The 24,460-nt window shown below is 37.1% G+C and overlaps 1 protein-coding gene across 3 annotated transcripts in view; it reads left to right on the forward strand.

Annotated features, from left to right (window-relative positions):
- Window positions 1-20,644, forward strand: part of CTDSPL2 (CTD (carboxy-terminal domain, RNA polymerase II, polypeptide A) small phosphatase like 2) — a 75,746-nt gene extending 55,102 nt beyond the window's left edge. For all 3 annotated transcript variants that reach the window (XM_010845188.1, XM_010845186.1, XM_010845187.1), the window contains exons 9-13: window positions 9,856-9,918; window positions 10,021-10,100; window positions 13,308-13,434; window positions 15,095-15,190; window positions 15,786-20,644. In XM_010845188.1, coding sequence (XP_010843490.1) covers window positions 9,856-9,918; window positions 10,021-10,100; window positions 13,308-13,434; window positions 15,095-15,190; window positions 15,786-15,851 — 432 coding nt within the window. In that variant the 3' untranslated portion in view covers window positions 15,852-20,644. The remainder of the gene's footprint in view (window positions 1-9,855; window positions 9,919-10,020; window positions 10,101-13,307; window positions 13,435-15,094; window positions 15,191-15,785) is intronic.
- The last annotated feature ends 3,816 nt before the right edge of the window (window positions 20,645-24,460 follow it).

The raw sequence follows: 24,460 nt of genomic DNA on the forward strand, positions 1-24,460 counted from the left end.
TTTTTTTTTTTTTTTTTTTTTGCTAAAGTTTAAGGTCTTTATTCCCAATGGATTTCATCTCTATTTTAATGATTTAGTAACACAAGGTAGCATGGTGCTAAAGGACTACATTTAAACATTGTTACCAGAAAAACGTGAACTTTTTCTACCCCGTTGATTTCTACTAGTTTCATAACCTGTTTGCCAGCAGGTGGAGGCAGGAACACTGACACCTTAGGGCTCCAGGAACTGTGCAAGGTTAACATCTGGCATTATTGTTGTTTTTCCAAAACGCAGTTCATATGAAGAAAGCTTCCTTGTTGGTCATTTTTATTGCCTTTTGTAGTAATGTGGTCTGTAGGTTGCAGTGTAGTAAATCTAGTTTATTTTAATTTGGAATTCCAGGACACTCTTCCAGTTACTCCTAGTTACTCTGCTTTTACTTTAAAAAATTAGAGTGTATCTCCCTCATTTGTGTCGATGGACAGGAAACAGTGCAGAGTACAAATATCAGTTACAAATATCACTGCGAATTACCTGTTGACCATAGTTCTTACTTTGTTAGAGATTTTCCTATCATAAAATTTGAATTAATATGTGTGAATACATTTTGAAAACTACAAAGCACCTTTCTGTCCTGGGCGTTGTTACCAGCATTGCCTTGTATCCCAGTTTTTGAAAGGTTGGCAGAGGGTCCAGAACCTTGTTGTCTGTCAGATAGAAGCCCACCCAAGGGCTAACTGAGTGAAGTCACAGCACGTTTACAAGGAGCGGTGAGGAGGTGCTTACGGTTGCTTATGTGCTCTTAATAGGCGGGATATTGTTGTAGAGTTCTTGGCACGTGATAGTTATTAGATCTTAGGAATCATAAGATTTTAGAGTTAGTTTGTGGTTCAGGATCTACTTTACAGTTAGTCATAAGAGGATTTATTTAAGCGGTTATTGTCAGTTCTAGTTTAACCTAGAGAGGAATTGTAGGTATGGTAATACCTGGATTGTATTTATTTCCCTTTTATGTAAACTGATTTTAGTTCTGATATATGATCAGAGGATGAACAAAGTATACATAAAAATAAGGAATTTTAAGATTTTTAATAACTGGATGTTATTTAAGGTAAATCTTTTTCTTAAGACATTTTCTGCCAAATAGGTTGTTCTTGTTTAGTGTACTTCAAAGACAGGAATCTTGTGGCAAATATAAGTAGTATAGCATTATGTTCTCTGTTTTTAGCTTGATAACCTTGTTTTTATGTTCAAAATTGCCCTTAAAAACAATGGCTTTCAATCTTTGAGTTTGGAAAAGAAAGCTATTACTGAAAAATACAAATTATTTTGATGTGATTTCTTAAGCTTTCCAGATTTGAAATTTATTTCTTACAGTTGGTTTGTCTGTTTGCATAATTTTTAGTAGTGAAATAAAAAACTTGGAGAGTGGATAAGTTTGATTTTTCTTTCACGAGGATTTCTTTTCAGTGTGACCATAAAGTTGAATTTTTTTCTTACTGCTTTCACCATTTCTTCTTTAGTTCTCTTCTATGTAAAATCCTTATTATTTTATGTGGATCCGGATAGTTGTCTTATTTTGAATAAAAGGCTTTTAGCAGTGCATATAATACTTTAAAAATAATCTTCATATGTACTGCATCTACCTCTGTGGAATTCAAAGAACTCCTTCTTATATATCTGAGTTCTGCTTTCTGAAACAGGAAAACTAAATGGTCTAGCCTAAGTCAGGAAAAATGAGCAGGAAGTTTGAATCTAAGTTACAGAGATGACTGCATTTTAATATGATTTAGTTACTACATCATGTACAGAATTTAGTTCCCTTTCAGTAAGTTGTTGAGGATGTCCATAGTTATATTAGGTTTCTGGTGTTGGCATAGCCATTCTGTCTACTTTTTAAAAATAACTTTGTGGAAATCTTGGGTTAGGGTTCCCCCAGTTTTCAGACCAGCAAGCTCCCTTTAAACAGGGAATGATGTCTTTTAAACTTTCAGTGGTGTTGTCTCCATCTACTGGCAAAGAAGACATATACACAAGGGTCTGGGATGATCTAAGAGATTTTGGAGAAACCACAGTATTAGGTAAGATGGAACTTACATGTTTAACAACTGCAGTGTAATGTGGCCCGCTTAAAGGGAGACATCTGTAAAAGACTGTATATACTCTTAAAATATAATTGGTTGAGATTTAAATTCACAACATAAAATTAACCATTTTTAAGGGAACAGTTTAATGGCATTTATCTGTATACTCTTGGATATGTCAGTTCCATAGCAGTTACATATATATGCTTTAAAATAAAATGGTAATGTTAAGATAGGATCAGAATTCTTCATCTGAATCAAAGCCAGATAAAGTGTCCTCTTGGGACTTCTGTTACTTTTGCTTTCTTTTTATGGTAAGTTTGTTGAGGTAGAACTGTATCTAATTTTAATTCTGTTTGCTGTTCTCTTTCAGAACAATTTAAAATGTAATTTGTCTTCTGTATGTTTTAATAATTGTCTGTATCAGGAGTTGGCAAACTTTTTCCTATAAAGGGCCAGTTGTTGTTATTTTAGGTTTTGCAGTCTGTGTTACAACTACTTTTTCTGCCATTGTAGCATGAAGGTAGTCATAGATAGCGCATGATGAATAAGCCTGACTGCATTCCAGTAAAACTTTACTTAACAAAAATAAGTGATGATCTGGATTTGGCTCAAAGGCCATAGTTTGCTGACTCTTGGTCTAATAATTATGAGAGTATATGCAGTAAATTTATATATTCAAATTCTAAATGGAAGTAAGTAATCAGATGTTCATCAAAATTCTTGTTAATATATAGAGAGATTTAGAATTAGATCCACTATACCCTGATGACAGGCTTTCTAAGGGTTTTGCAGGTGAAAGTTTGAGGGAAAGTTTAAGGTGGTCACTACTCAGTGTTTAAAGATTGCCTTGCTTCTTTTGATTGATAAGTAGGGATCAGCTTAGTTAATGCAAGACTTAGAATAATGAAGAGATAGATTATTCAAGCCTCAATTTAGTACCTGGAGTGTATTTGAATTCCCACTTCTCTAGGGGATAAACCTAAAAGATCCAACTCAAATGAAAATTTTGATATATGTTACCACTGACACTATATAGATTAGACAGATTATAGTTTGTGAAAAAGTCATTTGAAAGAGTAACTGAGTGTTTAAAATGAGGGTGTGGCATTCACTAAGGCAAAGTTGATAGATTTTTTTGTTTGAATGTACTTTTTCTTTTCCCTTAATTGATAGTTTTTCCATGAATTGTTTTACAGTTAGATACTGGAAAACATATTTATTCGTAGAATGGTACAAATGCATTTGCTATCTGGAAAACCAAGTGCATGATCAGTTCCAATGCACATGTTTTCATTTTTATATTTAGCTTATATTGACACATTGTCAGGAAATCCGTCTCGTGGTGTTACTCAGTTAAGAGGTCTCCACTGTATTTAGTTTCTGTTCCTGCAGATCCACCAATTCAAGACTCTAGGTCATCTCACCCCCTCTTCCATCCAGAAGATGACTTCTATCCACAAGCAGGACTGAATCAAAAGACAGATTTTTCACTTAGCTCTTGAGCTGAACCACCTCCTCAATGACCTTCCTCTGTCTCCATCAAGAACTGGAGCTCAGTTTTTTGAAGATGTAATAGAGCTACCCAGCCCAAACGTGGCTAATTGAAGACAAAAAGAAGATGCCTCATATGTTTCACCACAGTGCCACCAAACGTAACTGTGTTGTCCAACTCCTCATTCTGTAAAGTATGGCAGGGGCATCTGATTTTTGACTCTGTTCACCAATAAGACTTTAGCCAGTCAGTGGCTTTCTGAAGATCAGTAAAATCAACAAACTTTGGGTCAGCTGTCCAGAAATCAGATTGTGGTAAGCACTCAAGGAGAGATAGGATCCTATAGGGAGCTACTTGCTAAAGTATGCTTTGTTTTAATAGTAGAGGTTGCTTTTATGGGAAGCGTTGGGGGGAAAGGTGGGTGGGAAACCCCATGTTTAGCAAAGCTCAGCCTCTTCCTCTTTATTGTAGTTTGTTTTCTGGGAGGCTTACAGCCTAGGATAATTTTTGTAAGGATTTCAAATATTTTATACTACAGAAAAATAGAAGGTCGGTGGCATCTATCTCTTTTCTGCAATCTTTCCTAGAAAAGTCAGCATTTTTGCTTGATGAAGAAAAAAAGCAATTATTTAAATGAAGAGTTCTGTTAGTAGATACTTAATCAAACTTTTCCTCCCCTCATGCTCTGACTTAAATTGATACTAAACAGGAGGCATTTTGTTTTGACATTCATAAAGCATAATTTTATTATCTAAAAGTAGTATGTATACTTGTTCCTTAAAACATCCGGGGCCATGGACACAGTATTGAGGATGAAAGTAATATTTTATATCTGATAGGGAATAATATTTTTGATAATGAGTTGTAAGTCAGCATTTAAAATAATTTTTCCATCCTTATTAGTAAGTATAGTCAGTCATTGGTACTAATTTTTTCATCATGGCTTTTGTATTCTTTATAAATGTATCTTAAAATTAGAAGTAGTTCATTTAAAAATACACAGAAAATTCTTGTTCAGTAGCTGAAAATATTTTGCAGCTTTAGGAGAGGTGACAGTTGACTATTAAACATATTAAATTGGAGACTTAAGAATTTAGAATTTGGTTTTGAAGGCTTTGTGGGCTTTTGGGTTTTGTTTTTTTTTTTGCTTTTAAAGTCAGTAAACTTGATTTTAAGAAACACATTAAACCTTATATATATATATATACATACACACATATGTGTACATACATACTCAAATTGAAAAATTGTGTGTGTGTGTGTATGTAAATGGCCATGACTTGTGTGTGTGTGTGTGTGTGTGTGTGTGTGTGTAAATGGCCATGACTTGAAAAGTATGCTTCATTGCTAATTTTTAATATACCTTCTGTATGAATACATGAAACATTTTATCCCGTTTGGACTCCATAAGAAACTATCTTTTCAAATTTATTTCTGTTTAATACAGTGTAAGATTTTACAGAAGGTTTTAGTTTGAGAGTTTCATTTGTGTTGGTTATGATGTTTCAGTATTTACCTATTCATTCTCAGATTGATCCACCTGCAGATACTATCCCCAGCAGCAGTCTGCCTTTTATTGAAACTGTGTGAAGCAAAAGATGACTTTTAAATCACCTATGGATTATGAAGTTGAGGCCTCCTCCACAGGGTGTATCTGAGCAACCCTCTTTCTATGGGAAAGATTTGGGTTTTGTCTCTATGATCTGGTATTGATGCAAAGACAATGTTAACCAAGTTAAATAATTAGTAATCCGTTGACTTACTTTACTTCTTCTACAAGTGAAGATAGAGCTTTCTCTTTGAGTGTGGTTGCCCAGTCCTGCCCCCATAAAATCCTGCTCTTTCCAGGTGTTCTCCTTATGGCTGATAACTTAAATAATCACATGGATAGTAATAATTCCTATTGAGGGTCTTGATGTGCTGGTAGTGTTCTAGGTGCTTTATATGTATTAACTTATTTACTACAGTAACCTTATGTAGGTACTGTTATTATACCGATTTTATAGATGAAGAAACTGAGGTGTACAGAAGGTTTTAAAAAATTGGCAGAGCCTCTTATATCCCTGTGGTATATATTGGTGTATGTGTGCTGAACTCGACCTTCTTCAGTGTTCTTGGTTTTCTGTTGTTTAAATAAGTAGCATCCACCAATCATCTTTTTATTTAAAGGTGCCATACTCTTAAGTGGGTGAATACCACCGAATTTGATCTTTTCTTTTCCTTCCTGCAACAGCGTAGCAATAAGTTCAAAGGATTTCATGGAAAAAATATTAAAAGATACTTTTTTTCAAAATATATTAGGGTCATATTATCTGTGCTTAAAACTAGAAGTATTTTTCCTAAAAAGATCTACATGTAAGAATTTTTTTTCCAGTTTTGCCTGCAAATTGAGATTGTTGGGTGTCCCCTTGCTTGTTTTGGTCATGCTCATAAAGTCACCTAGATAACTAAGATAATAGTTTAGTTACAGAAATCAGTATATATAACTGACATTGCACACTTAGACATAAATTTGAGTTTAGATAGACTTTCACAAAATATAGTCAATTTGTGACTGGATAGCTATTTTAATGACTTTTTATTAAATCTATTTCTGTTAACCATTTATAACCTATTAGCATCATCTTCAGAGAAGGCAGTGGCACCCCACTCCAGTACTCTTGCCTGGAAAATCCCATGGACGGAGGAGCCTGGTGGGCTGCAGTCCATGGGGTCATGACTGAGCAACTTCACTTTCACTTTTCACTTTCCTGCATTGGAGAAGGAAATGGCAACCCTCTCCAGTGTTCTTGCCTGGAGAATCCCAGGGAAGGGGGAGCCTGGTGGGCTGCCGTCTCTGGGGTCGCACAGTCAGACACGACTGAACCGACACAGCAGCAGCAGCAGCAGCAGCATCTTGTATGCACAGTTACAGAACATTCTCTTGTCTTAGTACTAAAGAAAGTATAGGCTGACTGTCAGATATCATCTAAGTTTTGGTAAAATCAGTTCACAATATATCACACAAGATTAGTTATCGTTATTTTTACAGATACTATTCTAGTAGATTTTGTTGTAAAAGTTTACAGCGTGAACATATAATGAAATAAGTGAGGGGAATTAAGAGGTACAAACTTCCAGTTCCAAAATAAATTGAGTCATGAGTAAGAAATGTACAAAAGTTCTGTATGATAAACATTTCATGGCATGGACATCTCTGGGTAGTGGGCAGTCTTATTTCAGACATGTCTTTGTGTCTGCTGTTCTTATACCATAATTGTTCATTATTATAGCATTATGCATAAGACTTTGACTTTTTCAAAATATATTTGGTTTAGTGATTAAAACTATTTGTTCTGTACCTAGAATAATTGCTGTATAGTTAAAGGAGCATATATACACCAGCCTGAAATGAAACTTACGGCCTAGTCTTACATTTGGGTGACTAAATGACTTTGAAGAGTTGCAAGTGTAAAGGAGGATGATTTCTGAAATACTAAGTAGTGGAAGAATGTAGAAAATAGGAAGTAAGTAACTCGGGACGGGAATCTTTGTTAGGAGACGGTTAGGAGAAGAAAAGGGCATCTGTGGAATCGATTCTGAAGCCTTCAGAGGCGTGTCCGTGTATCTGTATGGTTGTGTCTCTGACCTAACACAGTAGAGGGTGTAGTCTGTTGATTGTGCATCCCGTACAGCTCTTCTGCTCTCCTGCTGGACAGTGCTTAGTGCTTCTTGACTTCTGTATATTTCTGCTTCAGTATATCCATCCGAATGACTTAGGTCCTGCTGGCCTTGTGACTCTGTTTCTATTTTTCTCCCTGAGATGTTTGCCTTTTCACAAGTGACAGAGCCTCGCGTGGTCCCATCCCATTCCTGCTCGCTGCTGCTGTGTTCCTTTCAGCACCTTTTCCCTAACTGTCTGTTTCTGCTTATGTCTTTTAATCCGGAAACACCTTCCTGTGTTTCAAATAGTGAGTCTGCTCTGAGAGTAGGAACATCTACAGTGAACAGTTTCTATTCTCGTGCTAAGAAAACACTCTTGTGCTCTGTTCCCCCATCTCAGCGCTGCCTTCATCCCCAGTAAACAGGCACATTTTGAAAGTAATGTCAGATTCTAAGATGTGTGTTACATTTCTCAGCATAGTCAGCGTCGTAGAATCATAGTGAAGCACGCAGAAATGAAGTATTTTTGGTTGTTAAATGCATTTAACTGCTTCTTAGCAGCAAACAGAGGTCTCTGATGGTTCATGGTTTATCATCTTCCATGAGATAAGGTTGACTGAAAAAAAGTATCGACTGAATTGATAGTTTTTCCCTTAACCATTACAAATATATTTTGAAGTGTTCCATAATGAATAAAAATTGATTTTGTCAGTTAAGGTAGTAATATATCTGAATCTGTCAGTTACTTGGATTATCAAATAAAGTGTGTTGAAAACTACCCAACTATACCAAATATTTTAGGATGCAAATGTTAAAATTTATTAGAAGTGCAAATCTAGTTACAATTTTTGTATCTCATCCTAAAGGATAGGGATTGGATACTAATGATTTTTTTATTTGCTAGTGGTGGGAGTGCGTGACTGACTTCATTTTTGATTAGTCAAAGCTACTGAGATCAGCTGCCTTGTAACAGGATTAGAAATGAGTAAATCTTGATTATGCTGGGCTCCCCTGGTAACTCAGACTGCAGAAGAATATAAAGAATATAAGAATCTGCCTGCAGTGCAGTAGACATGAGTTCAGTCTCTGGGTCAGGAAGATCCCCTGGAGAAGGGAATGGCAACCCACTCCAGTATTCTTGCCTGGAGAATCCCACGGACAGAGGAGGCTGGTGGGCTACAGTCCATGGGTCACAAGGGTCAGACACGACTGAGTGACTGACACACACTTTGACTTATTATTCTAGCCTGTAAGTGGGAATAGGTTGATATTATTAACATTAATAGTTGTTTGGGATTTGTCTTCCACAGTGATCGGTTCTTAAGGAGATTCAATGGTTGGCCTTCGAGTCTGTAGTTGTGTAGCTGTCCTGTAGTGTGTGGTCTTGCCTGTCCTTCTCAGTTTTGTTTATATTGCTTAAGGCAGTTTTATTAGCCTAAGTCTGTTTATTATTAAATTTATTTGACAGATTTTTTATCACATATTTACTATATATTTGGCTTTCTCTTACACTGTTTGGGCTTTAGAAATTACAAAGACTGTTAGTACATAGTCCCTTCCCTCTAAAGTCCTTTGCCTGATTTCCCTGTTCTGCTCTGAAACATTCCCAGAACTAGATTTTTATCATAAGGTCATTTTTGTTGAGATGTGTACTGATGACACAGTTAAATGCAGTGAAGCCTAAGTTTTGACCGTGTTGCCACCACAGCCACTGCGCCCAGGGAATCTGGCGCGAGGGTGTGTTTGTCTTTCGTGCTTTTTTTACTTTAACAATCACCTTTGAGTGAAGTACAAACTTTTCTTTGTAAAAACTTTTTGTCACAAAATAAATATAATTTAAAGGAGTTAAAGTCTTTTGTAAATCAGTTTTTAGTGCTTGTTCATGACATATTTCTGTGCTTCTTGAGTATATTACAAGAGCTGCGTTAAATATAGGCAGAAAGACAGACAGAAGTAAGACAATAATATATTTAGAGTCAGTTCTTTGGTTACTGTAGTCTGTCCTGATATTGTCAGTTGGTTTTGATAACTGGTGTGTTTGATTATTATATTTTCAATCTCAAGTAGCCCAGTAGTGCTAATTTAGATACCACATCTGAATCAGTAAGTGTAGAACAAGCTTGATTTCTGAAACATTCTTGTTAGTTAAACCCACCAATCCAGACATCTCCTTCTTAAACATTATTTACCTTAATAGAAATTGAAAATAAAGGTATTCTTAAGCAAGTGAGAAGAAATTCTGAGTGATCATTGAGGAAGGTCATTGAGACAGGTCAGCTAGAGGTGGACACACAGCCTGCCTCATAATTGGATGGATGCTCCCTGGCTGGAAGATGGAGCTGATTGGTGGATCAGAGTCTCAGAGGGCAAACTGCCATTCTTAGTTTAACTGTTCATTAAAATTACATTCCATGAAGGTCTATTATATGCTGCTATTTGAGTATGAAAAAGTGAAATGATCACCAGCAATTACTATTATCCTACCAAAAGATTGTTTTGGTATACGAAATATATTTGGTCAAGTGGTACTTAGTAAATTTTTTTATTCATATGAACTTTTAAATTGTATTCAAAGTTAGAGCATACCTTATAAATAAGTTTTTTCTGTTTCGTATTTTTATTTTCTGAAGCCCATCTTTGTGTTTTTTTCAGGTTTACGTGAGATTAAGACCATTCTTCAGGGAGTTCCTGGAACGAATGTCTCAGATGTATGAGGTAAACATACTTAAGTTAATTATTTAAGTATTTTTATTTTATTCAATACAGTACCCATTTAGATCATGTATAATGATTACTTCTTTTCCCCTGAATTTGTAGATCATTCTTTTTACTGCTTCTAAGAAGGTGTATGCAGACAAGTTACTGAACATACTAGACCCTAAAAAGCAACTGGTCAGGTAAATTTAATTAAGAAATAGTGGAAATGTCTGTCACACTGAACTATGAAATTACTATGATTCTATTTAATTTTGATGGCCATTTTTAGTTGGCTGCATTTATAGAGATTTGTTGTGTTAAATGGTGAAAATAAGTGATTTTTTTTCTTTTAAGCCCCCAAACTCTTTAAGAGTTCCTAATTAAACTCCAGACAGACGTTCTTTAATGGATACAAAGATCAAATGTGTTTATTCACTTGTACATATGTATCCTCACTTTGGGATTGGGGGGAAACTGAGGGTATGTGGAATTTTTCACTGTGCATGATGTTTTCACTTAATGCCTCTGAGATAATGCATGTTATGTCATCTTTTTAATGACATAGAAATGAAAGTTAATTTTAACAAAAAAGATCAAATTAAACTCTTGGTTTTTTTTCAAGAGCAAATTTATCTTCCATGGAAAGAAAATGTTACTTGAGTCTAATTGGAAATTGCAGTTGGTTTAGTCACTCAGGTGATTCTGATCTGGACTCAGTTCCTTGTGTGTGTGTCCTAAGCCAGCAGATGCAGTGTATTACTGGTTAGGTGGGCGTGTTTTCAGTAATTTAACACAATTTGAAAATTAGTTTCATTACTTCTGTCAACTGAAGTGAGATACCAAGACTCCTCAGTCTTGCTGCATCCTCTGAAGTATAGGAGTTAATCTTTGAGTTTTGATCAAGAGCTGAATGAGAGATGCAGGAAAAGCCTCCTGAAAGCTTTGGTAGCTGGGTGTTCATTTTCTTGAATATTTCCTCACATATTGTCTTAGAGTGGAAAATCCTAAACTTAATTTCTACTGTCAGTAGTACCTTTATTATTGAGTGGTTTCAACTATAGTGAAAGGCTTTTCCTAATGCCCACATTTAGGAGACTTTTCCCTCTTTTTTTAAAAAAAAATTTAAAGTATCAAAATTTGTCGTTTAGTCAGTTTCCATTTTATCTTCCATATAAACAAGCTTCAGACACACAAAAGAAAATGGTATTTTATTTTCATAGAAGTATATTATAATTTATGCTCATTTTACCTGATAATAAAAGCATACAAGTGATTTTGCTCTGATGACCTCACTCCTGAAGATTTCCATTTAGCACCTCCAGTGCTCCAGGAACAGTGAGCAGCATAGCCCTTCTCTTGTGGAGCTTTCATTTTACTAGAGGACAAATCACAGTCATGCAGTTGTGATGTTACAAGTTAAAAGCCTTCTTTTAAACTAGTTTTATAGAACCTACGCCTTTGGGAGTTTAAATTTGTTTCATCGAGTTGTATTTTGAAAAACTTAAAACAGGAAAAGCTTCTTGAACTGTGTATTGAATGCACTGAGAGTGCTATAGGGTGCCACCTGTGTTGGTGACAAAGTCGATTCAGAAAGTCCCGTGAGTCTGAATGCTAATTCGATGACTAGCAAAAGTAATTTCTTTTTAAAATTGCAAATACTAGCTACTAACCCTCAGATTGGAGAAGGCAATGGCACCCCACTCCAGTACTCTTGCCTGGAAAATCCCATGGACGGAGGAGCCTGGTGGGCTGCAGTCCGTGGGGTCGCTAAGAGTTGGACACGACTGGGCGACTTCACTTTCACTTTTCACTTTCATGCATTGGAGAAGGAAATGGCAACCCACTCCAATGTTCTTGCCTGGGGAATCCCAGGGACGGGGGAGCCTGGTGGGCTGCCGTCTGTGAGGTCGCCCAGAGTCGGACACGACTGAGGCAACTTAGCAGCAGCAACCCTCAGATTCCTGCTAACTGGGAGGAGTTTATAATTAAAATAACCATTAGTCTCCATATATATACTCAGCTAGCTGTCCCCTGTGTCTGGTGAATTGCTGCTATTGGAGAAGTTATCAGTGTGACTTGGAGGTACCCACTGTACCTGCCTTCAATTTCCTCTTATCTGGATGTTTATACAGATAAAATGTAGGATCTTATTTAGGTCCAACCAGGACTTAAATTCTTTTGTCTAGCCTTATATTTTCAAAGTAGGACTGTCTTTAAACCTTTCAGACGTAGATAATCATTAGAAAAAACTGTTTATAGTATTATGTTTTGTCTGGTTTTAAGATTCTTCCTCTTTTCCATTACCATTGGCACCGATTAAAATACCAGTTACTGGTTGTTCTTAGACCTATGACAGATTTTGTTGGTAGAAAATGCTGCTTTCTTAAAATCTGAGAATTAAAAATATTATGAATGCGTAAGTCCTAGCTCCTTAAAAATTGTATAGTGGGATTAAGACACAAGGAAGCCAAACTACCAAATTATTAATGTATGCAAGTAGTGTGTTTCAGGATAATCTGTACCAGTTATTAGTAATATTCAGAAACTAATATATTTTGAGTGCTAGAGATTATATAAATATTACAAGTATATAAATATTACAAAACTTAATAGCTTTCGTTTTAAAATGATATAACTTTTTCAGTTTTCACTGGTGAAAGATCAATTTTGTTACACTTAAATCTGAATTCATCCTTTCATTCAATCCTTGTTTTTCCAAATCACGCACACAGTTAAAGCACGGGTGTTTGGGAAAAGTTGAAATGATGGAATGTTTTGGCCTCTGCACCTTTCCTCAAAATCTATAAGAGAAACTGAAAACTTTTTTTTTAATGCCAACACAGAAGCATCCCTTCTCATGTTTTCCATTCTGGCATGTGCAGCGCTAGGGAGGCGGTGTGGTCTTCTGGTTAGAGCAAAGGACTGGGAGCCGGGAGGACCCTGGGTCCCATGGCGGGGCTAACCGCTGACTTACTGTGTGACCTTGGGCAAGTCACTTGACCTCCTTGTGCCTCAGTCAACCATCTGGAAAATTGGTTAAAAAGCAGGACCTCGATGACAACCAGATGCTGCATCTGAACTGAGCTCTCCTGGGTAAATAAATTACAAAAACAATTTACAGAGTTTTTCATCCCTCTTTATCATTTAATATAAAATTTTGGGATAAACCAAAGTTCTTTAAGACATGGTAATACTTGGTTGTAAGGTTTCAATAATTGCTGAGAGTTTTTATAAGACCGTAGCCCGAAGCCTAGGCCCACACTTGTAATTGAATTTCCTTTGTGAGAGAAAATGACAAGGCTTAATTGTAAAGCCTGTGGTGTGTGCATTGTATATGTTTCAGTATGTGTTGTGCTTTTTACAGATACTTTATCTTTTAGTTAACTTGTTTTTACTTTTATGTTTAGGCACCGGCTTTTCCGTGAACATTGTGTTTGTGTACAAGGAAACTATATAAAGGACTTAAATATCCTTGGAAGAGATCTTTCAAAAACTATAATAATTGACAACTCACCGCAGGCCTTTGCATATCAGGTAGGAAGAAGGCTGCTAAGCAAACTCCGACGAAGGACGAAGGCCCAGACAGTGTGGCGGGCGGCGGGCTCACTGGCGCGGTTTCCCTGTTGAGTGTCGTCTTAGAATTAGAAGTGCCAAATTAGTATATTCCTTGTGGAAAGTTTTCTTTTAAATGAAGTACAACATACATGTAGATTTGAAATAGTAAAACCCTAAGAAGGGGCTGTAAGATACATACCATTTGATAGCATCCTTCTTGTTGTTGTTTAGTTGCTAAATCGTGTCTCTTTTGCAACCCTATGGACTGTAGCCCACCAGGCTCCTCTGTCCATGGGATTTTCTAGGCAGGAATAATGGAGCGGGTTGCCATTTCCTCCTCCAGGGGATGTTCCCAGCCCAGGGTTTGAACCCATGTCTCCTGCGTTGCAGGCAGACTCTTCACCACTGGGCCACTGGGGAAGCCCCAATAGCATTCTTAGCCGTTGTTAAATCAGTAATTTTAATTGTAAATAATTTGAGAATTACACCGTGTTCTTCTGGTCTGTGTAATTTGACCTTTTGAAATCTTAGACTATTTTGTCAGTATATTTGTACCCTTTGTCAGTGTTTCTTAGACATATAAATTCAACTCTCGTTGAGTCTGTGGCATCCAGTGTTGAGGATTTGGCACTTTCACTGCTGAGGGCCTGGGTTCCACCCCTGGTCAGGGAGCTAGGCTCTCATAGGCCATGCAGCGCGGCATAAACAGATAGATACATACGTAGAGAGAGAGACGGGCCATCTTTGCCAGATGGATTTTACATTAATTATTATGTTCATGAGATACGACTGAGATTTTCGTCAGAATAAATCAGTGCAGAATTGGGATGTGGAAAGGGGTTGGGTATAGATGAAACAAGACTCGCCCTCAACTTCTGTGTTTCAAAGTGTCCATAATAAACATAAAAGAGAATAAATACAAGGGGGGAAGATGGCATATGGCATTGAAATACGTTCAGTTCAGGTCACTGCTTTTCATTTCCTTGCATTTTAAATGTTTTTAAGAATTGGTTTGTAAATAAAATAATTTCAGTTACCCTCCATCTTAAACACAGTGTTCTGTGTAAATATTAAAAGATATGATATCCTAGAGAATATTTACTATAAAACAAATACGGTTTGTAGTTTTGTTTTTAGATTTCAACGGAATACCATTGAGTCGGTTTGTTGTGTCCCTGCTGCGTTTCAGGTTATCTTGTGTGGGAGTAAAACAGTGATCAGGACACAGTCGTGCATATGCCTCTCTCTGTTTACAATGGCAGTATTCCAAAAATAAATAAATAAAATGGCAGTATTTCTTTATTCAAAATGCCTAGCATCGACTAATATTTCTCTAATGAGTAATGTTTTTAGTTATGTTAACGCAAAACTTATTTTAATGAATATTTCTTGTTAAATTTTATATACACTAAGAATTACTCTGAAAAACCAGTTAGGTTTCAGTTTATTCCTTCACATCTGTGTCTGGCACTATTAAGATGCCAAAGACTGTGACAGGCATAAACTCTGATGGCATTCCTTTTTTAAAGGAACTTAATGGATTAATATTTACTAAAATCTGTTATTTCTTTTTATAGCTTTTCCAACTTAGGCAAACTGTAAATGAAAAGAAAAGTTAATTCCTTATTTATCATTTTAGCTATCTAATGGAATCCCTATAGAAAGCTGGTTTATGGATAAAAATGACAATGAACTGCTAAAATTGATCCCATTTCTGGAGAAGCTAGTAGAACTGGTAAGTATATCTTTTCATTTATCTTTTTGTTAGGTTTTTTTGTTGCTTTAACTCTATTGAAATACTGATGTTTTAAGTAAACATGGTGAGAGATTAGGGCAGAAGTTGAAAAAGATTATACCTTATAAATTATGTTTATCAGTATTTAAAATGGTACGCATCGTTTAATCTCACCGACCTTCCTGGGGCAAGTCACTAGCTGGCTGTGTTCAATCTGTTTTGAGTTCAGGTCTAGACTTGATGCTTATGGTACCGAAATTTTATTCTGGGAATTTTTTCTGCTATATCCATGGATTAAATTTAAAACTACTGTGTAAAGTAGACTTCAGTGGCTAAATGCTTTGTCTGTCTTTTGGTTTGATCTTTTCCTGCATCACTGTTCTTTCAAAATTGATGCATTAATGACGAGCTTTTCTTTTGCGTCTAAATTTAAGTTTACTTCTATGTAGTGTCTTTGTATTTGGCAAAAATAATAATAATGATGTAAATTATGAAATAAATAGCCATAGTTTCCCTGCAAAGTCAGAATGTTCATAATGCTGTGAGCATCGTGGCTTTTAAGTTTCGTGGCTTTTAAAATGTCTGTCTCCAACAGAATGAAGACGTTCGACCGCACATCAGAGACCGGTTTCGCTTGCATGACTTGCTGCCCCCCGATTAAGTACAAAGACTTGTCAGATCACTGAAGGGGGAGAGGATGCAGGACCCTTTTGGACTAAGACAAAAACATTGCCATTACTGTTGAAATTTTGCATTTTTGTACCCCGTCTTGCTTTTCTTATCTTGGTGCCCAATAATAATCAAGGGTTACAGAAAGAGACTTTCTCTCAGATTGAATACACACAGTAGGTAGGCGAAAACAGAAGCGTCTTTAGAACTAGTGCAACTCCAGTGAAATTTTTTTATGTACAGGACATCTGCAGTTTATAAAGAATTCTGTTTCTGCCACCAGCAGTTTGACCTGTAGTCACACAGGATTTTATGATAATAACAGAGATGAAAATGGACTTTTATTTTCTCTCTGTTTGGTGCTCTAAGTGGGTTTGTAGCCACTTTTCTGTTACTTTAAAATTCTCATTTCAACAGGAATGGCCAGTAAAAGTTGTTTTATTTTTCCTGTTAAGGTTTATAACCTTTTTACATTTTTTGACCTGTATTATTAATAGATTAGAATTTCATTATGCATTCCTTTTAGTTGAGGCGCTTCATAGTTTTCTGGAAATAGTAAATTTTTAGTTTTTTATTATACATTTGAATGGCCGTTTTCCTGCTTTGTCTGCCTGCATATTGTATATTTGTTTAAAAATACCCTCTACTTTTAGTCCATGTAAGTTTCATTTAGAGAGAACATGCATTTATATTTTGTTTCTGTAATATTCTACTGTAGGTGAAATCTTTTCAAAAATCAAGAGACTGGGTAGATAAGAATATATGAATGACTTAATATTCAAAAGATGTAGACCATTGTGATGGCATGTGTTCCGAGTGGTACTATCTTGCAGTGGCACACAGACGTGATGGATAAAGGTATACCTCAGACCTCACTGTGCTCACCAGTCTTTGAGGAGGATGGATTGGGCCACCTGTCGGGCTTGATTTGGTTACTGATGCCTTTGGTTTTCTCCAGGAATGAAGTGTTCAGCACAGTGATTCAGTATTTTTAGTTACTTTGCATGGGCTGGTAGTACCTCTGTTATGCTCTCGGTCACAATCAGTTTAAGCTCCGTGTAACAGTCTTGGTACCTCGCAGCAGCTGTGCATAACCCTGTGTGCAGTAGACTCCCGGGCCACCAGTGCAGTCAGTACGCTCTCATAGTGGTTTTCTATGCTATATGGAAATAGTCTTCAAGCCTTGGTTCTCTGATGCAGCTACCACAAGAGGTTGATATTTTTATAGTGGCGTGTAATCTCTTTTTCGGGAGGCTTTTTATGGAGGTAGAATTTGTAAAAGTTAGTATGCTTTGCCTCTCAACTGCATTAACATGCCACAGGCTCAGACTGTTTTTGTGTAAAGGATGTCAAAGAACGGCACTTTTTCTAAAGAGAAGTTTGATATTTTGTATGCTTGTTAAGAAAGTACAGTATTGGAAATTAAAGGTGGACAACTGATAATTGAGGAGTATGTCACTTAATTTTTTATGTATATTACCTGTTTACTTGTACAACTTATTGTACAAATTACATGCAGCTTCATTTTCAAATGAATCCTTAAAATAAGGAAATCTTTTTAGGAAAACATTTAATTTTTGTATTTTTGATTTTAAAGGCATGAGTTATGTCAATTTTCAGTGTATTAATGAAGATTTTAACTTTTCATCAGGTTGAGTGTTTTCTTACTATATTATCTGTTGTGTATGTAGTTAGCATATTGTGTCACTGAACTGTTTAAAAATCTAGCATGTAGAGCAAGCCTGTTTTGTGGAAAATCCTTATTCATTAAAAAAAATAATCATGGCAGATTTTCTGCAAAAAAAAAAAAAATTTTGCAATTCAGAATATTGGGGGTTTTTTTGTTTGTTTTTAATTTAAAGAAAGGTATTTTGCTTGCAGGAAAAAACAATACAGATTCATTTTAATAAGAATCTTTGAAATGTATTTATCTTTAGGGCATCTGGGCATCTTTATGCTGTTTGTCTCCTGTCTTTCTTGAAATAAAATGTACATACGTTACCTTTACATATGCTCTTGCTCAAAATTGTGAACCTGGTTACATTTCTCCTTGCTCCCTTTTTATGTTCAAACAGCAAAACCTATATAAGATCTAAACTTTCAGCTTACATTATAATTGCTGAAAGCTTTACCAATTAAGTACGTATACTCTATGGGCTTTCCCAGAACTAGAGGGGAAATGGAAGCGCCTGTATAAAGCATTGTGCTGACAGGCACTTTAAAAACTACTTCAACCACCTTTTATTGGTAAAGCTGCTTTTGATCCCCTGCTGGAGAGTTCCTTTAAGTCAACTGACAAATGAATCAAGCCTAACAAGATTCTGTAAAGAAATAAGCTAAGGGAAAATTTCCTATGGCCTGAGAAAATTTCTTGATAGCAATTTAATATATTTTTTTCATTATTTGATTTGAGTAATTTTAAATTTGTTATTAATACAAAATTTAGAATAAGTTAGAGACTGTTATCCAGCTTCCTTCCTCTTTAACATGTTTTATTAGTCCTTCTTTCCTTTATCTGTTGGTAGATGTTATCTTAAACATTTCCGTTTAGTTAAATGGAGGTGTTTATGAATTGATGTGCCCAGCCCCTTCAGTTCACACAGGAAACGTGAACTCTTAGAAACTGACCATAGTAAATGCAGGAGAGATGGGTACCTGATAATGACACAGAAAAAGTGACCTATATACACATTACAACTCTGAAGTACATACTATAATTGTGATATTTCCAGTGGTAAATGTCTGACTTTTAAAGACATTCTTTTAAATATTTGTATTATTGTTAGGATGTTTTAATCAGTTGTGTTTTTTAACGCCATGTAATATATGTAGCCCTGATCAGATTTATAGCACCGTATTTCTCCTTGGGTCTTAAAGTTGACAACAATTTAAAAGCATAAATTGTTTTATATTAGCTAGTATGTATATTTATTTACCCAATGGCTTTATCTTATTTCCCAGAATTTGGAGGGGGATTTGTTGAAAGCATTGTAACTTCTATAAATGGCTATTTTCTTGTAACTGTTAGTGAAAATGGATGTGTATATTGTTTTTTTATATTTCTCTGGTTTTCCTGGTTTGTTTGTTTTGGGGGTTTTGGGGGGGATGGTTAAACATAGAATCATTTTTTTTAAAAAAGGTTATCTTTGGCCAATGACTTTTTCAATTAGATATTTCTTTCATTTAACCATCTAAAGAAGTTTGTTTTTCATTGTTTTGTTCAGTCAACTTCCCTGAAAAACAGAGACTTCATCTCATCAATGAAGAACGCATTTCATTATTCCTACAAATCTTTACAGCAAGCACAGACTTCTTCATAAGGACCAGATCTTTTGCACGTCTTCTGTCAGTCACACAAAGCTGAGATGTACAGGACACTGGCGCCTCCTTTACCTGCACTGACACGGTGGTGTTACGTACTGCATCGTTAGCTAGTTAGGGCTTTCTGACCCGGATTCTCTCTGTCTTCCTAGGTATTTATTTGTTGTCTCTTTTAATCTCTTGTGTATCTAAATTAACTTAGTGTTAATAGTCACCCACCGAATAACTATGCCAAGCAACTAGGAAAGAATGTTTATTTTATTTCCCCTTATAGGGGAAGAGTGGACTGGGAACAAAAGTGTATGGGCCAAAAGGCCTTAGGTTGTCATTCATCCACTTTCTTATTCCTCTCATGAAGCTGTTTTTGAGTATAATATTTTTTTCAGTGCTTATGTGCTTGATTATTGTCATTATTTTTCATGTCTTCCCCTGAGTTAAAAGCCTACTAGAAACCTGTATAAAATAGAATTTGAAATTTCAGAATAAGAACCACAGAACTCGGTACGTTATATCTAAATGCTACGTAAATTATAATTGGAATCCACGTCTCAACTCACTAGGATACATTTTTATAAAATGTTTCTCTGTATCTTGAATTAAAATTACTTGACCAGAGGCAGAATTCGAGGGTTGTAATGCATTTTGAGGAATTTTTAAAAAGGAGAGTTGAGAGCAAGAGGGTTATACTCACTTTATGGTTTTGATATCAGTGTTTTAAAATACATCAGTGGCTCCCGAACCTGATTGCTCCTTTGTGTCACTCCGTGGAGCTTTCGAAATACAGATTCCTGAGGCCTTCACCTCTGCAGAATTGTCTGAGTCTAGAGTGGGGCCTGAGAAGTCCGTGCTTTTTAAAAGCTCTCCAAATGATTCTAATAGATTTGGGCAATCACTGCTCACTGTGACAGTGGTTTGAGAGTAGGCAACAAAATAAAGTTTACCAGATATTTCTTTGTGGTGGAGTTTACCAGATTTCACGGAACTTATTCAGGATACTTGGAGGAATAAAGAAGATTGAGGCTACTGCTCATTATCATTGTCTTTCATACTTTTTAAGAGTTTGCGTTTCTAGCACTTGAAGTAGTTGATCATATACACAGCTGAAGGACATATCCCTGAATGAGACCATTATATATATTAACTGTAAAATATTTCACTATTTTTTTATTTTATAAATCTTTGTAGAAATGAGCAATGAAATATACTTTCATCTTTTGAAATGGGATTTTCAAGGCGGTGTCCTTTTGGCATTAAGGTCGGGGGGAGTTAGTATTCTCTCTGCCTTTTTCCACATGAATTGATATAAATCATGGACATTTAAAACACTCGATTTAATTTCTACATATTTACTATGCAGTATAGCCGTGAACAAGTAATGTAGATTTAGTTTTCTCATCTTCAAATGCCCTGATCACCCTACCTCACAGGGTTGTTGTGGGGATAAATAAAACTTTTATGGAAGCACTTTTCTTTGGTGATATTTTATCAGCCACTAGAAACTATAATCTCTAACAACTTACATTTGTATAGTGCTTTGTTTACACAGCTTTTTCACATTGCTTTCCCTTCGGGTGGGTGGCCTCTAAGGAACAGAGTGGGTTGGATACATGTATATATGTGGCTTGGTCCCTTTGCTGTTCACCTGAAACTCAACAACACTGCTAGTCAGCTGTATCCCAGTACAAAATAAAAAGTTTGTGGGGGTGGGGTCACATGAGCAGTAAACAGTCTGGAAAGAGCTGGAGCAGTGCTGATGGGGAGGCCAGCCATGAGTGTTACGGATACGTTTGATGGAAGTGACGCTGAGTGTGAAGGAAGAAACGGATGCTGAGGAAATTAAAGAACGATTATTAAATGGTTTGAGAAATCTGGTAAGTAATTGGGGTAGCAGGCTCATATAAATGACTTGCAAAGTTAGCATTCTCTTAGTGAACCAAATGAACTAGAGCTTTTTTTAGTAGCTCATATAATGAGCTTTAATATATTTGATGTATGACAACCCTTGAAGGTACCTTTGACTAGACTTGCCGATGCCGGTAAAGGTAATGTAAAAACACTGCCTTACTGTGCCAGGCTCTGGATGGCAGAAGAAAGCAAGCCTGACACTGCTCTCAAGCTGGAACAGTCCAGCAGTGGAGACTGACATTGTTGAGAATAGGGATGTGAAGGAAAAGACACTTGGAGAGCACCAACAGCACAATCTGAAGTCAGGCTTCGATTGGCTGAAGTATCTGTGCAACATTTATGGAATGTTAAGCCAAGCTTGGTTGGGGTCAGGGTAAGTTAAGCAAGGGAGTGTATCAGGGTTGTTTTAGAAAGACCACTGGTGATTGAATAGGGAATAGATTGAATGGGTGACCAGTTAGAAGAAGAAATTCTAATTTCTTCTAATTCTAAATTTGGTGCTGACCAAATTCTCCATGCAACCAATTTCCTTTCTCCTTGATAAATGGTTAATGTATTGGGTGCTAGCACCATAAATGGATAATCTGAGCCCAGAGATTGGTAAAGTTCTAGAAGGAGTATGCATTGTACAGGTTAATGACGAATAGAAAGGCACTCTGATTTTATATCACTGTATAAGAAGTACAGAAAAGATGTGTAGGAGCTGAAAGGAGACATGCTGTCGTTGATTTCATGTTATGGGAAGGCTCTTTAGGGAAGGAGGGTAAAAATGGAGGAAGTCATTAGTTTCTACCTCGAATCAGTGATTTTGGTATTTTATAAATTTTTTAAGGCGGGGCATGCAGCGTGTGTTGTCTTAGTTCCCTGACCAGGGGTTGAGCCCAAGCCTCCTGCATTAGAAGTGTGGAGTCTTAACCACTGGGACTACCAGGGAAGTCCCTATAAATGAGTTTTAACTTGGTGCACTAATTTCTAGGCTCAATTTCATTCATTTACCTTCTTATGAAACTAAATCACAATCAGGTGGCTGCTTGGTAAGGGTAGAACTAAGGAGAATCCTAATGGCTAATACCAAGGTGACTGGACGCTCTCATCTTCATCTCTACTGGGCATCTGCCAGAAGTCTGCAGGGCAGCTTAGCCTTATTTCTGGGGACTGTGAAAATCGTATTTTTTGGTCTCCCATCCCCTATATCTCACCTTATTTCTGTTAACGTTGAAGATACATTGTCTTAGAACATCTTCAAGCAAGTTAATACAGATGACTACATTACCACTTCAGAAATGATGGTGCTTTCCTGAGTCTTCACCTTGGTGTATTTGATTGAATCTGCCACCGTTTTAGCCAATTATTTACTATTTTCTAGTTCAGGTCATGCTACACTGTGTGGGCTGACTAGTAATATAATATAAAAGCAGCTTTCTCTGGGACCCAGCTCTATTAATTTTCTTTTGAGGCTACCTTTCATGAAGAAAAGCAATGGCCTGATGGGTGCATTTTTGAGAAAAATGCCTAGAAGTTTATTCATGCTGTCGTTCCGAGGCCTGGCGTGCTGTGATTCATGGGGTTGCAAAGAGTCAGACACGACTGAGTGAACTAAACTGAACTGATGTGCCAAACAGACTTTTAAGTATGGCAGACCTGAGCTTCTCAAGATCTCTCACCTGCAGATAGACTGCTAGGATGTACCTGGTAAAAAATGTTGGCTGAGGCCAATAATGGAATTGACTGGAAAGATACTGGAATATGTCATGGCATTTAAGGAAGAGCTGGACAACTGGACCTCCAGGGGAGGCGAGGAATTGAGGTGGCGTGGGCAATCACCACTTCAGCAGGAGGTCTTTCCCTCAGGCTGTTGTCATCTGCCACCAACTCCCAGGCCTGAGAGTCTTGAGTTCCAAATTCTAAAGTTCTAGGAAACTATATTTACCTCAAGACTTAAGCTTAAGATCTCTCTCACAGGTCTGTGGGCTGACTGGGCTCAACTGACAGCTCCTGCCTGGGGTCTTCTGCAGCAGCTTGTGCTCAGTCGTGTCTCTTGTGACCCCATGGGCTATAGCCCGCCAGGCTCCTCTGTCTATGAGATTCTCCAGGCAAGAATACTGGAGTAGGTTGCCATTTCCTCCTCCAGGGGACCTGCTCGCCCCAGGGATCGAACCCTTGTCTCCTGCATCTCAGACAGATTCTTTACTGTTGAGCCACCAGGGAGGCCCAGGGGTCTTCTGTGATTGCATTCAAATGATAGTGGTGGATTGGGAATTCCCTGGTGACCCCCTGGTTAGGATTCTGAGCTTCCACTGGAGGGGTATCAAGTTCAGTTTCTCATCAGGGACCTAACATCCTACAAGCTGCACGGCCAAAACAAATGGTGCTTGTGGATGGGATCACTTGACAGCTCAGCTGGGTTGGACATCCAGTATGGCTTCTCTGCTCCCATGTTTGACATCTCTGCTGAGACAATCTGAAACAGCCAGGCGCTGGCTGAGTATTTCTGTCTCCTTAAAACAGGTTCAGACCACTCCAGTTCCAAATGTACACTACACATTTCTACTTGGATGCCTCAAAGGATTGTCAAGATCTGTGTGGCCCAAAACTATCCTCATTCTTTAATGTTGAGAACCACACCATTCAGGCATTTTCAGAAATATTTATGGAGCATTTACTACATGCCAGGCACTGTGAATACAGTAGCAAAGAACACAGACAAGATGCCTGTGCTCCAAACAGATATTAAATAGGGAAACAAGATCATTAGAAATTGTGATAAATGCTATGACAAAAACAGAGTGACGAGATGAGTAACTGGGGAGGCCCCTTGCTGGAGAGAGATCAGGGAAGAACTTTCTGCAAAGGTAACAGAGCTTCGAAGGAGGAAGGAAAGCCAACTGTATAAAGGTGTAGAAAAAGCATTGTAGGCAGAATATAGCAAGTACAAAGTCCAAAAACAGGACAAGGCTTAGTAGCCTTAGAGGGCCAGTAGCAATGATGTTAATGAGAGAGAATGGCATAGGGGGCTTGGTGGGAGGCAGGAGTCAGACTATGCAGAGCCTTGTAGGCCTTCATAAGGAGGTGAATTCAAACCCCAAGCAAACACCAAGAAGCCACTAAAGGGATTTCAACGGGGAGGAAGGGGTACGATGTTTGATTTTTAAAATAAACTGCCCAGTATGTAGTGAATGGGCTGTGGAGAGGGAAGAGCAGAAGACGGAAAACCCACTGGAAGCAGATTATAGGAGAAGAGTCTAGAGAAAGCTTGGACTATGGTGGTAGCAAGAGACATGGGGGTAATTAAATGGGTTCAAGATTAATAGTGGAAGCAAATCGCAGACCTTGGTGATGGACTGAATGTAAGAGGTAAGTGGGAAAAAAAAAAAA

The sequence above is a fragment of the Bison bison genome, unplaced genomic scaffold, assembly GCF_000754665.1.
Source record: "Bison bison bison isolate TAMUID 2011002044 unplaced genomic scaffold, Bison_UMD1.0 scf7180017864213, whole genome shotgun sequence".
In the NCBI taxonomy this organism is placed as follows: Eukaryota; Metazoa; Chordata; class Mammalia; order Artiodactyla; family Bovidae; genus Bison; species Bison bison.